General features: G+C 38.1%; 1 protein-coding gene across 1 annotated transcript; it reads right to left on the reverse strand.

Annotated features, from left to right (window-relative positions):
- Positions 1-2184: 2184 nt before the first annotated feature.
- LOC138904828 (uncharacterized) lies at positions 2185-5605 on the reverse strand. The gene is made up of 3 exons (XM_070193330.1): positions 5511-5605; positions 2653-3057; positions 2185-2290 (listed from the first exon to the last, which is right to left on the reverse strand). Exons 1-3 carry the CDS (start codon positions 5603-5605, stop codon positions 2185-2187), a joined length of 606 nt encoding a protein of 201 aa, XP_070049431.1.
- Between the last annotated feature and the right edge of the window lie 8582 nt (positions 5606-14187).

Genomic DNA, 14187 nt, shown 5'->3' on the forward strand with positions numbered 1-14187 from the left:
CGTTTATTATTTAGCCTTGTTCTTGCTTTGATTTGAAGAATTAATGGTTGCAAACATTAGTTCATGCCTATTTCACTTGGTCTCTACTTGAGAAAGAGAGATTTAGTCTAGGAAAACTTGGCTAGCAATAAATTGGGTCAATCGAAAGATTGATAAGCGCAATTAAAGGGCTGAACCTAGAGATAGTAAAACCCGACTTGAGCTTTTTATCAACCGTTTTGTTCAATACCCATTTGGACTTGAGAAAGCCAAATTGGGCAAAATCACTCTCTGTCCGAGAGGTATTGAGTGAGTAACCGAGTGTTGATAGCTATAATACACCCCGACCAATAAAACAAGCTTTAAAATTTACAACCTATTAGGCAAATACCTAGGCAAAGGTCATAGCCCTAGGCCTTTTACAACATTTGAAAAATAATAAAAACAATCTTCTAGTTTTATTTCTTAAATTGCAATTGTAGTTTAGATTAAACTTTAAAACAACCAATTTTTGCGGAAGTGCAAATTAAGATATACAAACTCGCACGCTAAGATATATACTACTAACTCCCATACATATAGCTCCCTGCAGAATTCAACCCCGACTCTTGTTGGGCATTATTATTGCATCGATCGTTTTCATAACCTACAATAGAGGAGTGAAATTGGACTAGATTAGCGGCCGAGAAAAATAATAAGTGGGCAAAGACTAGTATCATCAACTTTGGTGCCGAAATTGCTAGGGGCCGAGAGCTTGAGTTAGCTGCTAAGAATGGACTCCCGGTGCAGTCTGATGCTCCTGGTTCTTCTGGCTCCGGTTCCGAGTTTTTGAGAACTGAAGAGGGATCGGAAGGTGACGATGCTGAAGACCAAACTGGGGAAAATATCGAGCCATCGGTGCACACACCTACTTCTCTCGGGAATGCAGTTCTCTTTCTCCTGGTTCCGAAGGCGCTGCAGTTTAGCTTTTCTTTTCTTTTTCCCATTTTGAACTTTTGCCGTTTTAGCACGTTCTTGTAAATAATGACATATTTTTCTCAAGTATCGTTTGAGTCTTACTTTCGTTTGAATATCCATGCAAGTCTTTAATCTTTGCATTTGCTCAAGAGTTCTGCGCACGTCTTCCTGTTCGTGCTTTACTATGTGTAGTCTCAAATGTGTTTTCCTCGAAGCACTTTAGTTCCGAGCATTATACCTATTTCGTGAAGGTTTCTATAAGTATTTGCGCAAGTTTACGTTTTGCGTCCTTTTCATATGTGGCTTCGGGTGTATTTTTCCCCGAAGGTATTTTTGATTCTGGGCATAGATTCTTCCGGAACCAACCCTTTAACGTGAGGGTTTTTATAAGTATTTGCGCAAGTTTACTTTTTGCGTATTTTACATATGTGGCTTCGGGTGTATTTTTTCCCGAAGGCATTTTTGATTCCGGGCATAGATTCTTCCAGAACCAACCCTTTAACGTGAGGGTTTTTATAAGTATTTGTGCAAGTTTACTGTCCTTTTCAAATATAGCTTCAGGTGTATTTTTTTTCCCGAAGGCATTTTTGATTCCGGGTATAGATTCTTCCGGAACCAACCCTTGAACGTGAGGGTTTTTATAAGAGAGGGCCCTCTTATGTTTATGGTGCTCTTGAAGAGGACGTTTCCTATTTATTACGGCACTAATATTTGAAGTACTTGTTTAATTTTCAAATGATATAGTTTATTCATCGTTCAGACAAGAAACAACATAAAAACAAAAGGATTTCATTTCATTCCTTCTATTTTCAAAAATTACATAAGCATTTGCTATGCTGAAAAGAAATTGCCATTACTTGTGGCTATCTTGTACAACTTGTTTCTACGGGGTTGGCTGCGCAGTCCCCGATCCCGATGATGCATTTAGTTTTTGGATTTTCGTTCCCTGGTTGACGTGGCAGTCGTTGTTGCCGTATCCTCATATCATTCCCCCCCCCCCCCCCAGTATTCGAATGCGAAGAGTGCGAATTGGAAAACTGGAAGTTTTGTATCTTTGAAGATTCCACTAATGAATTGCTAGATAATCCTCAACTTGGTAACACAACTTTAGTTCCCCTCAGGAATTTATGCTATCGAGCGAAGGAACATCTAACAACCCTCTAGTGGTTTGTGCTCGTGAACGGTTGGGTAACCTTTGTTCGGTAGCAAACTTAACTTCCCAATGGGAATTTGCTATTGAACCAAAGATTATCTAACAGTCCCCTGAGTGTAAACCTGCTTGTTTGCCTTGCTATCAAAGGTCTTATTGCTGTTGTCTTCGTAGTATGCTTTCTGTTGCTGCCTCATTAAACACCTTGCCATAAAAATCCAATTGGTACAAGAACTGAACGAAGGGAAAAAGAGTGCAGCACATACTTTTCGCTTGAATAATGTTCATCAACAATAATATCTTTTGAGGTGTGCCACGTCCTAGTTGCTAGGAAACTGTCTCCATTCTAGTTCTCCAACTCGTATGAACCTTTCCCAGTGATAGCTGAAATTCGGTAGGGACCTTCCCACGTTGGACCTAGGTTTCCCGCGTTGAGCTATTGGGTATTTTGGGTTACTTTCCTCATAACCAAGTCTCCTACTTTGAAATAACGGAAGTTGTCTCTTCAATTAACATATCGCTCCATTCTCTGCTTTTGAGCTATCATTCTTACATGCGCCAAGTACCTGTGTTCCTCGAGCAGTTCCAAGTTGATTAACATCGCTTCGTTGTTCGATTCTTCATCTGCCCAAAAATGTCTCAAAGTTGGTTCACCTACTTCCACCGAGATTAGGGCTACAACACCGTACACAAGGGAAAGGGAGTTTCTCCTGTACTCGATTTGGCCGTTGTTCGGTAGGCCCATAGAACTCCGAGCAATTCTTCGGGCCATTTGCCTTTTGCTGCTTCCAACCTTTTCTTGAGGTTTTTGAATAATCACTTTGTTTGTTGACTCTGCTTGACTGTTTGTACTTGTATGATAAGGAGAAGATGTGATCCTCTTTATCTTCAAATCTTCGAGGAATTTTGTAACTTTTGCATCGATAAACTGTGTCCCATTGTCGCATGCTATATCTTTTGGTATTCCGAACCTGCAAATTATATTTTCCCATAGGAAATCGACCACTTCACATTCTCCGATCTTCTTGATAAGGACCTGCCTCTACCCATTTAGAAAAATAGTCAGTCAAAATTAAAAGAAACCTTACCTTTCCAGGAGCCGGTGGCAGCGGTCCGACGATGTCCACCCCCATTTCATGAACGACCATGGGGACAAAACTGAATGTAAGGGGTCTGACGGTTGATGTACTAGTGGTGCGTAGCGTTGGCACTTATCACATTTCATACGAACTCTTTAGCGTCTTGTTCTATGCGAGGTAGTAATATCCTGCTCGTACCAACTTCAGCACCAAAGAATTTGCGCCCGAGTGATTGCCTCATATCCCTTCATGGACTTCTCTCATGACATAATTAGCTTCTAACGCTCCTAAGCATCGGGCCAGCAGGCCTTGGAAGGATTTTCTATACAATTGGCCTCTCTTGAAGCTATAACGTGCAGCTTTAGCGCGTAACGCCCGTGATGCTTTAGGGTCTTCGGGCAACTTCTCATGCTCGAGATAGTTTATTATTTCATTTCTACAGTCCCAAGCCAGACTAGTCGAATTTACCTTATAATAACCATCCGTATCCAGGACTGAGCTCATCAGTTGTACTATCGTCCTGGATTCTGATTCCTTTATTTCCGTCGATGATCCAAAGTTTTCTAATGCATCCGCTTCTGCATTATCCTCCCTCGGGATGTGAGTAATTGACCACTCTCAGAATCACTCCAAAAGAGCTTGGACCTTTACCATGTATTGTTGCATACGTTCTTCTTTGGTATCAAAGATCCTGTAGACCTGATTTACCACCAGCTGTGAGTCATATTTAATTTCGATAACCTCAGAATCAAGTCCTTGGGCCAATTCGAGCCCTACAATCAAAGCTTCATACTCTACTTCATTGTTAGTTAAAGAGATCGTTCTGATGGCTTGCCTTAGGGTTTCCCCCGAAGGCGTGATTAAGACTATTCCGAGTCCATACCCCTTTACGTTGGAAGCTCAGTCCGTAAATAAGGTAGAGACCCTGATGTCGATTCCGACACCATTACTGCCTCCTTGGTTGCTAGAGGCAGTAGTCCCGGACTAAAATCGGACACGAAGTCAGCCAAGACTTGCAACTTAATTGCAGTACTTGATTTATATTCTATGTCAAACTCACTCATTTCGACGGCCCATTTGGCCACTCTGCCCGAGACTTCGGGTTTTTGGAGGATGTTCCGTAAAGGGAAAGTAGTCACCACAACTATTGGGTGACATTGGAAGTAGGGCTTCAGCTTCCGAGAGGTGACTATGAGAGCTAAGACCAATTTTTCCAAATGCGGGTAGCGAGTTTCTGCTCCCGTTAAAATTTTGCTAACGTAATAAATGGGAAATTGCGTACCTTCGTCCTCCCGGACTAAAATCGCACTTACCGCAACTTCTGAAACCGCGAGGTAGACTAGAAATATTTCACCTTCTTTTGGTTTTGATAGAAATGAAGGGTTCGATAAGTACTTCTTCAGAACCCTTAGAGCCTGCTAGCACTCCGGTGTCCATTCGAAATTTTTCTTCTTTTTGAGCAGTGTGAAGAAGCGATGGCATTTTTCCGATGACCGAAAAATGAACCTACTCAAAGCTGCTAATCTTCATGTGAGCTTTTGTACTTCCTTTACGTTCGATAATTGATCCGGGATATCTTCTATGGCCTTGATTTTGTCGGGTTTTATCTTAATTCCCCTTTGCGAGGCCAGAAATTCCAAAAACTTACCAAAACTGACCCCGAACGCGCACTTTTCGGGATTAAGTTTCATGTTATGCTTCCTCAGGATATCGAATGTTTCTTGCAAATGCTTAAGATGGTCACCTACATTTAAAGACTTAACGAGCCGTTGATAGCCTTTCCTATTTGCTTTTCGAACATCTTATTTACGAGCCGTTGATAAGTGGCTTCAGCGTTTTTCAACCCGAAGGACATTACATTGTAACAATATGTACCAAAATTTGTTATAAACGAAGTTTTTTCCCGATCTTCCGTGTTCATCTTGATTTGGTTGTACCTGGAATAAGCATCGAGGAAACTCATCAACTCATGCCCGGCCGTGGCATCAATCATTTGATCGATATTTGACAGTGGGAATGAGTCTTTCAGGCACACCTTATTAAGGTCTTTATAGTCTACACACATGGAAAATTTATTGTTATTCTTAGGAACTACTACTACATTGGCTAGCCAGTTCGAATATCTTACCTCTCGTACCGAACCGATTTTAAGCAAACGGGTTACCTCTTCTTTGAAAAATTTATTCCTGACCTCGACAACATGGCGTTTCTTCTGCCTTACCGGATGTACGTTAGGATCCAGATTCAGCTTGTGCACGGCTATTTCTGTCGGGATACCTGTCATATCCTCGTGCGACTATGCAAAACAATCAACATTAAATTTAAGGAATTCTATAAAACCATACCTGAGCTCCGGGTGCAGTCCTGTCCCCAAATAGAATTTTCTTTCTAGGAATTCCTTGAACAATGCAACTTTCTCCAGTTCCTCCGCCGTGGACATCGTTGCGTCCGTCTCTTCTGGAACTTGGAAATATCGCGGCACCTGATATTGTTCTGATGACTCTGCTTCCTGGCTAACTCCTTCTAGCTCGGGAGCAGGTGCCGGTTCCTGTAATTGCTACGTCGTGCGTTCCTTCCCTTTGCTACTGGAAACTAAGATTGCATTCATCTCCCTTGCTACCGATTGATCACCTCTTATCTGTTTGATTCCTTTAGACATTGGAAACTTCAGCAACTGGTGATATGTTGAGGGTACATCTTTCATCTCGTGTAAACATGACCTTTCCAGGATGATGTTGTATCCCATATCACAATCAACTACTTCGAAGATAGTTGTTTTCATTACTCATTCAGTGTCCGTGAGCAGCAAAATATCTTCCCGGGTCGTCACGCTTGCAAAATTGAATCCAACGAGGAGCTTTGTTGTCAGAATAATGCTTCCGGCAAGTTTAGCTTGCTCCAATACTCTCCATTGTATGATAGTACCCGAACTTCCTGGATCCACTAGAACACGTTTAATCTTAAAATCTAACATATTTAAGGAAATTACCAGTGCGTCATTGTGTAGTAACAACAATCTATTTGCGTCCTCCTCCGTGAAAGTGATATCATCTTCTCGGAGTCTTTTATTATGAGTTATTGATAATTTCGTCTTCTTCGCTGCCGAAAAGGTGACCCCATTAATCTCATTCCCCCCGAAGATCATATAGATCATTTGGCGTGAAGGTTCTTCTCCTGCTTTAGAAAGTTCAGTGTTCTCTCTGCTACGACCATAATTGTTCTTAGCTCGGTCACTCAAGAATTTTCTGAGGTGACCATTCTTTAATAGTGTTGCCACCTTCTCCCGGAGGTGTCGGCAGTCCCCTGTTCAGTGGCTATTCGTCCCATGTTATTCACACCATAAGTTGGGATCCCTCTGGTTAGAATCGGATCTCATAGGTCCCAGGAATCGTGCCTCTTTAATGTTTCTCATGTATGACACCAACTCCATTATACTGACGTTGAAGTTATATTCCGATAACTTAGGGTAAGAAGGATCCCGAGACCCCGACATCTCCTTATCCTGGAGTGATCTATTGTTTCGACCACGATCAGTCCCTCTATCAGCGATGAACTTGTTTGCTACCCAGAAGTTTCTGCCAAGGCCTTCGATCCGTTCGTAGGGCAAAAACTGACCCCTCGAAGTCCGTCTGTCCGCGTCTTAGTCATCCTTTGATTTTTCTCTGCTCTTTTACCGTCCTTTGGTCGATGATGTGGAACCGACCAGGTCATCTTCGATCCTTATCTTTGACTCGTACCAGTTGTGGACATCTGCCCAAGTTGTTGCTTGAAACTCAAGCAAGCTCTTCTTCAGCTTCCAGGAAGCGTTTGAACTTCTCGGATTCAATCCTTTGGTGAATGCTTCAGCTGCCCATTCATCCGAGACAGCCAGGAGCAACATTCTCTCTTTCTGGAATCGGGTAATGAACTCTCATAGTAATTCAGATTCTTCGTGTGCGATCATGAATATGTCGACCTTCCGGGCTTGTACTTATTTGGCCCCGACATGAGCCTTGATGAAAGAATTCGCGAGCATCTCAAAGGAATCTATGAAATGTTCGGGTAATAATGAATACCACGTTAGAGCTCCCGTCGTGAGAGTTTCTCCAAATTTCTTTAGCAACACATATTCAATTTCGTGAGGAGCTAAATCATTTCCTTTTACCCCCGTTGTGTAGGTGGTAATATGCTCATGTTGGTCTGAAGTCCCATCATACTTTCGCACTTCAGGCATTTTGAACCACTTTGGGATTGGTTCTGGTGCCGCACTCGGCTTATATGGCAATTGAGTATACTTCTTCGAGTCCGGGCCTTTCAATATTGGTGGCGCGCCTGGAATTTAGTCCATGCTAGTATTTACTTCCCTCATAAACCGTAAAAGTTCATTCTTGAATGAGTCATTCTCGTTGTTGAGACTGGATTTGCTCCCTCCAGCCCCGTCGGAGCCAACTTGGCCCCTAGGAGTGTTGTTGTTGACTCTCTGCGTCGTTTGGTTTGCGGGAACACCGGGAGGAATTGGATCTCGTCTGTTTGTATTATTTGAAGTCCCCGATAGTCCCTGCTTCAGTTCTGTCATAACCTGATCCTGCCACGTGAGATGGCCTAGAATGATTACCTGTTGCTCCCGCAGGATCCTCACCGCATCCACGACATGCTCCTCATCAGCATCATCGGGAGTTGTCTCTCGAACCTGTCGAGGGTTCTGCCTGTCATGCACCGGCGTGACGTCATTTCCTTCATTGTGGGCATCACTGATTGAATCCTCAAAATGAGGTTGATCCCCTCGAATTTCTAGGTTGTACGTGTTGTTAACAGTGTTATCTGCCATTTTTTGTGATTTTTTCTAAGACAAAAATAATCAAATCGAATTAGTAAAAAAGATAAGGATCAATTTAATTGCACGGCTGTCTAGGCCCCACAATGGGCGCATGTTTACCCGTAAAACGGTACAGTTGAATTTATACGTGGTTTATAGACAAGTGAACTAATTTGATCCTGAAATAATACAATAATTAAAGAAATATACAATACTTAGCCTTGAAATGTAGATAAAATAACAGAGACGACAATTCCGGGAACAAGATTTTCGGGCACAACAATGATGAGATAAAAAAGCAAGAAAGTAAGATTGTATTAAGTTTTGTATAGAATGTAGTATAAGTTTAGCCAGAAAGTTCGTGTATTTTACAATGATAACTGAGCTCACTATTTATAGCTATGTCTAGGGAAGGAGGACCTAGGATCGTGCCCTCCTTTAATGTCAATTACGAGGGTCATTGATGAAGATGTAACGGTAAAAATAAATGCCAAATTCTCTGTAACAGACCGTCGCTCTTAATGCTGCAGAATATTTCTTATTAAATGCTACCGGGCGCAGAGCATTTAATACACCTTTATGAACGTTATCCCTTTCGGTGACAAGTGGAATGTCTGCGTTCGGTCTTCGGCCATCCCCGTCTTGGACTCCACGTGTCTTTTCTTTAGACGACCACGTGTCATATCATATTTTACCTTATACAACTATGACATTCACATTGATAAGGAGTACTGTAACGGTCCAAACTTGAGGGTTGTCAATGCAATAACTAAGAACATTAATGGTTAAAAATTTCCATTATATATAATGTAGGGCAGCTCGGTGTACTAAGCTCCCGCTATGTGCGGGATATAGGGAAGGGTCGGACCACATAATCTATAAGAATAAAATATAGTTTCGAGTAGATCTTGATTTGATTAAAAGAAGACAAATCAATTAAGACCACTTGGTTTTTTAGGGCCAAAATTTGTCAAGCTATTGGTTTCGTTGTGTTTGTCTGCTACTAGAAAGATCCTTTTTCTGTTCCTATAATGAGCTTCTTTAAACAAAATTAGTTTGTCCTAGAACATTAAAAGACGTGTCACTATTTTACTATTTATCCTAAATTTGAGTTAACGATAAAGTAATTAGTAAAAATGGGTTATTATTACTAAAGTCTGAACTAAGTAAGATTGCGACAAGATTAACCACATTGTTTAACAGAAAAATCTTCATTGAAATCCTGAGCTGCCACAAAATGGGGGAACACACACATGCCTATTTGGATTTGTGCAATAATATAAAAGATTATCTCTTTTAGTATAGCTCATGTTTTATCTATTGGACCACTCGATTAATTAGATGCTTTTATCGGGAATGTAAACTGCTTGAAATCAATGAAACTAAGGCAATCTTTAACTCACAAACTGAGAAAATGTAACGTAGTTTCCTTTATTTATGTTGCTCCTTAGTTATATTTTGTTGGCTTTTAGTTATGTTATGCAGGTTATATATTATAACGATTGTCATAAGATATGTTATAATTCATGGATTATTAATTACCCGATGAATAATAAGACATAAAAATGTTATACAAAAATGCAAATTAACTTTATTTTTCTATCATTCATACGGATACTTTTATTGCAAATTCTAGCCCACAATGTTATACAGAAATGCAAATTAACTTTATTTTTCTATCATTCATACGTATACTTTTATTGCAAATTCTATCCCACAATGTTATACAGAAATGAATCCCATAAAAGCGACCATTGTAGTAGGATTGCAGAGTTGTAATAGTAGTGTAAAGTTCATTTCTAGAATATAAACATCCTATTGCTAATATAAGTTTTTTATATTATTAGGATTCTTATACGGCAAACAAAACGAGCTTTAAGTGCGGGAAAGTATTTTCTTGATTAGAACATTGTGATGTTTGTGTCTTATGCTTGTATCTTGTTTAATTACTGGTTAAAAAGATCACTTAAGCTAATTAGATGAAGTCATGATCGAGATATTATATTTGAAAGGAGAGGTAATGAGTGATTTTACAGATTACATAATATAATTGAGTTTCATAGCTCTCATTTATTTGCATGACAAGCTTGCCACGCACTCAAAGTAGACAAATTGAACTTGTAAGATGGGAAAAGTGACGAACGGAAATGAGAGAAAATGCAATCCATAAGTCTAAAATGTAGAAATTCTATTTCAGTACTATTCATTATTCTGGCCACAAATTGTGAAAGAGAAACGTTTTTGAAATATAGAAAATCAGAAATCTATATATCCCAAGACAAGTATAAACATAATTAAGCCATAACATTGACAAATGAAGAAATGACATACAATTTTCAGTGGTTAAGATTTCTATCAGTGGACAACAAGATTCTAATTTCCTATCAGGTTTCAAAAATCAAACTTAGTAGATAAGACTATCAAGAACAAAATGCAACCACTACGGACTTTTTATTTTGACACTTTTTTCTCCAAGTAAATTGTTTTAGAAATAATTGATGATTAGTCCCAAGAGTCAAAATAAATGAACTGCCTATGTAGGACAAATATATTTATAAAGGTTAGTACAGGATCAGTTGCATTGTTTCCTTGATCCTAGAGATGACTTATATATATTCCCAAATAATCCAAGTTAATTGCATGAGCCACAAGAAAAGATATCAATGCTTGAAGCTTTGTCTTCGATATGACCTTACTTTTCTTTCTACCCTGTTAGGTTGTTGTCTTTAAAAAAAAGGCAAAGATCACTTATAGCCTAGGCAGTCGAGATTATATATTCACGGTAATTAACCATTTTACCTTATCATTTTGGTCCAAATAAGTGTCCATTTACATAATCAAGAAGGAATTAATTTTATTTTTCTAAAATTTGTCATTGTTTACATATTCAAATGTGTCAAGGTAACAACTAATTGAGAATAATTTAGTTAATACTATCTTTTTTTCTCTAGGAGTTCGTATTTTCTTAATGGGTGTGCCAACAGTAAAATAGTCACTTATTGTGGACCAGAGGGAATATATTTTATAGTCGCGAAGTGTTATAAAATTTATAAATTTTTTGTATATAACATACAAAAATGTGTATATATACAAATATATATATATATATATATATATATATATATATATATATATATATATATATATATATATATATTGACTATTATTCTGAGATCGATTATACAATGTAATTTTCCTTTTAAAAACGTAAAAAATAGCCAATGATAAATGGACGAATTCCACTTAAAGGGGACCACAGGAAATCGACAAATAGTTTTTTGTTTCCAACAGTTTTGTCAAGGGTGGTATCATGCAATAGAATATAACAGTAATAACATTTAATTTGTCCAAATAACGAAAAATCACATCTCTACAATATCCTCCCACCCCAGAACCACTTATGTTGAAACTTGAAAGGACAGGACCAAACTTCCCATTGATGATTTGTTTATAGCCTTTCACAGTTCACTAACTTAATCATTTGAGCTCAGCAAGTTATGGATCCCAAATGATAATTTGTTTTCTTGATCAATCTCAAAACTAATATCTACAGGACACTTTTGCATATATTTGATGCTAATGTATTAGATAAACTCTTTAGTTTCTTTTACTTTTCTGTCTATGTAATGTAAGAAAGAATACGATTTAAGTTATATACATCCGAAATATAACGATTATTTATGCTAGTAGTATAATTTAACCTATTATACACCAGGTTAGGTATGTTATTATTATATTCACCTAGTTACCAATAATGCTCATTGTAAAGAGTTACCTATAATTATCTTATAAGTAATCTGTTGTGTAAATATTTTTTACGCTTTCAGTTTATAAAATTGGCAGAATACATAGATAGACACTTTAACTATCACAGAAATTCCACTTGAACACCTCATCTAAGCCATTTTTCACCGGAACACTTTTACTATACCTTTACCGCACCATTTTAACACGTCCGACCTGAGCTTATAAAAAAAATTCACGCGTGTTATTACGCACTGCCAACATGGATAATGTAGCCAATGAAAAATTTTCATATTTTTTTACAATACCACATAGACTTCTTTGCCGGGTAAAATAAAATATAACTACCCTCTTCCTAATAACCCTCTCATTTTTACACATTAAAATATAACTACCCTCTTCCTAATAACCCTCTCATTTTTACACATTCCTAAAGACAAACGGCCAAAAAAACCCTAAGTCCCAAATTCGATTCCAGTAAAATCCGTCCAAAGCGATGCTTCCATTGATTCTGCTTCGTTTTTATTCGATATTCAGTGGTAATCGGTGTTATAGGTTGATATTTGTTTGATTTACCTTTTGTGCTTGAAGAACCATCATCAATCGAAGTGCTAAAATATTGAAGTGCCACTTGATACTCATCATTGAAGTGCTGAAAGGGTATGTTTTTTTAGTGTTTTGTATTGTAATCATTTTAGTGGTGGGCTTCTGTGCGAGTTGAGACCGATTTGGGACCATAATTAGTTTTTTGTAAAGGAATGTGGGAATATTAAAAACAATGATGTCAGACTTTATTGCTGTTAATTTTTACCATGGTGGTAACTTTACCCTTGACCATAACTCGAAATATGTGGGGGAACAGGAGGTGTTAATAGCTAATATTGACAAAGACCATTTTTCAATTCCAGATATATTATATTACACTAAAAAAATGGGATATGCTACAGTGGGTGGCTTCTATTACCAAGACCCGAAAAATAAGAATTTTGTCTATGTGCATAGTGATACACAATTATTTAATATTGTGTGTAACCTAGAAAATGGAGATGGGATACATTTGTATATTCAGCATATTGTTCTAGACCCTGAGTTAGTATATCCCATTGCATGGGCTGTGATAGACAATGGGTCAAAAGCATCTTGGAGTTGGTTTATAAATAACTTAATATATGATTTGGAGTTAGGAGATGGAGCTCGATTAACAGTTATGTATGATATGCAAAAGGTAATTTACTTCATCTCTACATTATGTTTTAATTTACTACTTCATATCAACTTTCTGTTTTAACTTTCTTAGTCATCTCTACTTTCTGTTTTAAATTTCTACTTCATCTCAACTTTTTGGGGGTTCTGTTTGATTCATTATTATTTTGTAGGGATTGATACCAAGCATTCAAGAGTTACTACCAAATTGTGAGTATCAAATGTGTGTTAGGCACATATGGTCTAACTGGTCAAAAACTTGGAAAGGTGAGAAGATGAGAAAGCAATTTTGGAGGTGTTCTAAGGCTAGTTTTGAGGTGAAGTTGAAAGAAGAACTGGCTGCTTTGGAAAAGCTTGGAAAAGGTATATGTGAAAGCTTATTGAATTATAACAAAGAGTATTGGTGCAGAGCTTTTTTCCTAGAAGACTCCAAATATGATATTGTAGAAAATAATATGTGTGGGACATTTAATTCTTGGATATTGTCACCTAGGCACAAGTCTATTGTTAGCATGATAGAGGACATTAGACATAAAGTAGTTAGGAGACATGTTGATATGATAAAGTTTGCAGAGACTTGGATTATAGACATTTCTCCTATGGCAAGGGTGATTCTAGAAGAAAATAAGGAGTTTTCTAGGAAATGCAAAGTTTTGTGGTTTGGAACTCATGGGTTTAAGGTTGATGAGTATGAATACAGATATATAGTGAACTTGAGGAGAAGAACATGCACTTGTATATCCTGGCAGTTAAGAGGGATCTACCAAGAAGAAGAACCATACAATTATGTGGATCACCGATATAGAAAGGAGATATTTCTCAAGGCATATCAATACTTTTTTGAACCAATCCCCAACATGAAGATGTGGTCTGACACTAATAACATGGTAATTGAACCTCCTCCACCAAAGCCAATGCCAGGCAGCCCCAAAAGAAAATAAGAAAGTCCAAGAATGAGCCTAAGAAAAAGAAGTATGGCAAGCTCTCTAATCAAGGAGTTAAGATAAAATATTCAAAATGTCATCAAGCAGGCCATAACAAGTCTACATGCCAATCAAGGGTAAGTTGTAATATTTTTCACCTTTTTGTTCACTTCTAATGCTAACTTATATATGTGTTATAATTGAAATTTTTTTAGGGTAGAATGGTAGAGTCTACAAGTGGACAATCAACTCAAGCAACTCAACAAAGCCAAGGAAGTCCAGCAACTCAAGAATCTGTAGCAATTAATACAAGCAGCGGCATAGGAAGGAGAAATAACACTAGATTTGGCAGGGGTG

The sequence above is a fragment of the Nicotiana tomentosiformis genome, chromosome 2 (genome assembly GCF_000390325.3).
Source record: "Nicotiana tomentosiformis chromosome 2, ASM39032v3, whole genome shotgun sequence".
NCBI lineage: Eukaryota > Viridiplantae > Streptophyta > Magnoliopsida > Solanales > Solanaceae > Nicotiana > Nicotiana tomentosiformis.

What these genes read in the sequence shown, in the direction of transcription:
- LOC138904828 (XM_070193330.1), bottom strand. Translation starts at nt 5,605, where the DNA reads ATGTCCACGGCGGAGGAACTGGAGAAAGTTGCATTGTTCAAGGAATTC. An exon ending in GGACTGCACCCGGAGCTCAG is followed by an intron (nt 3,058 to 5,510) that starts GTATGGTTTTAT and finishes TATAATTTGCAG; the next exon opens with GTTCGGAATACCAAAAGATA. An exon ending in GAACTGCTCGAGGAACACAG is followed by an intron (nt 2,291 to 2,652) that starts GTACTTGGCGCA and finishes TTTTATGGCAAG; the next exon opens with GTGTTTAATGAGGCAGCAAC.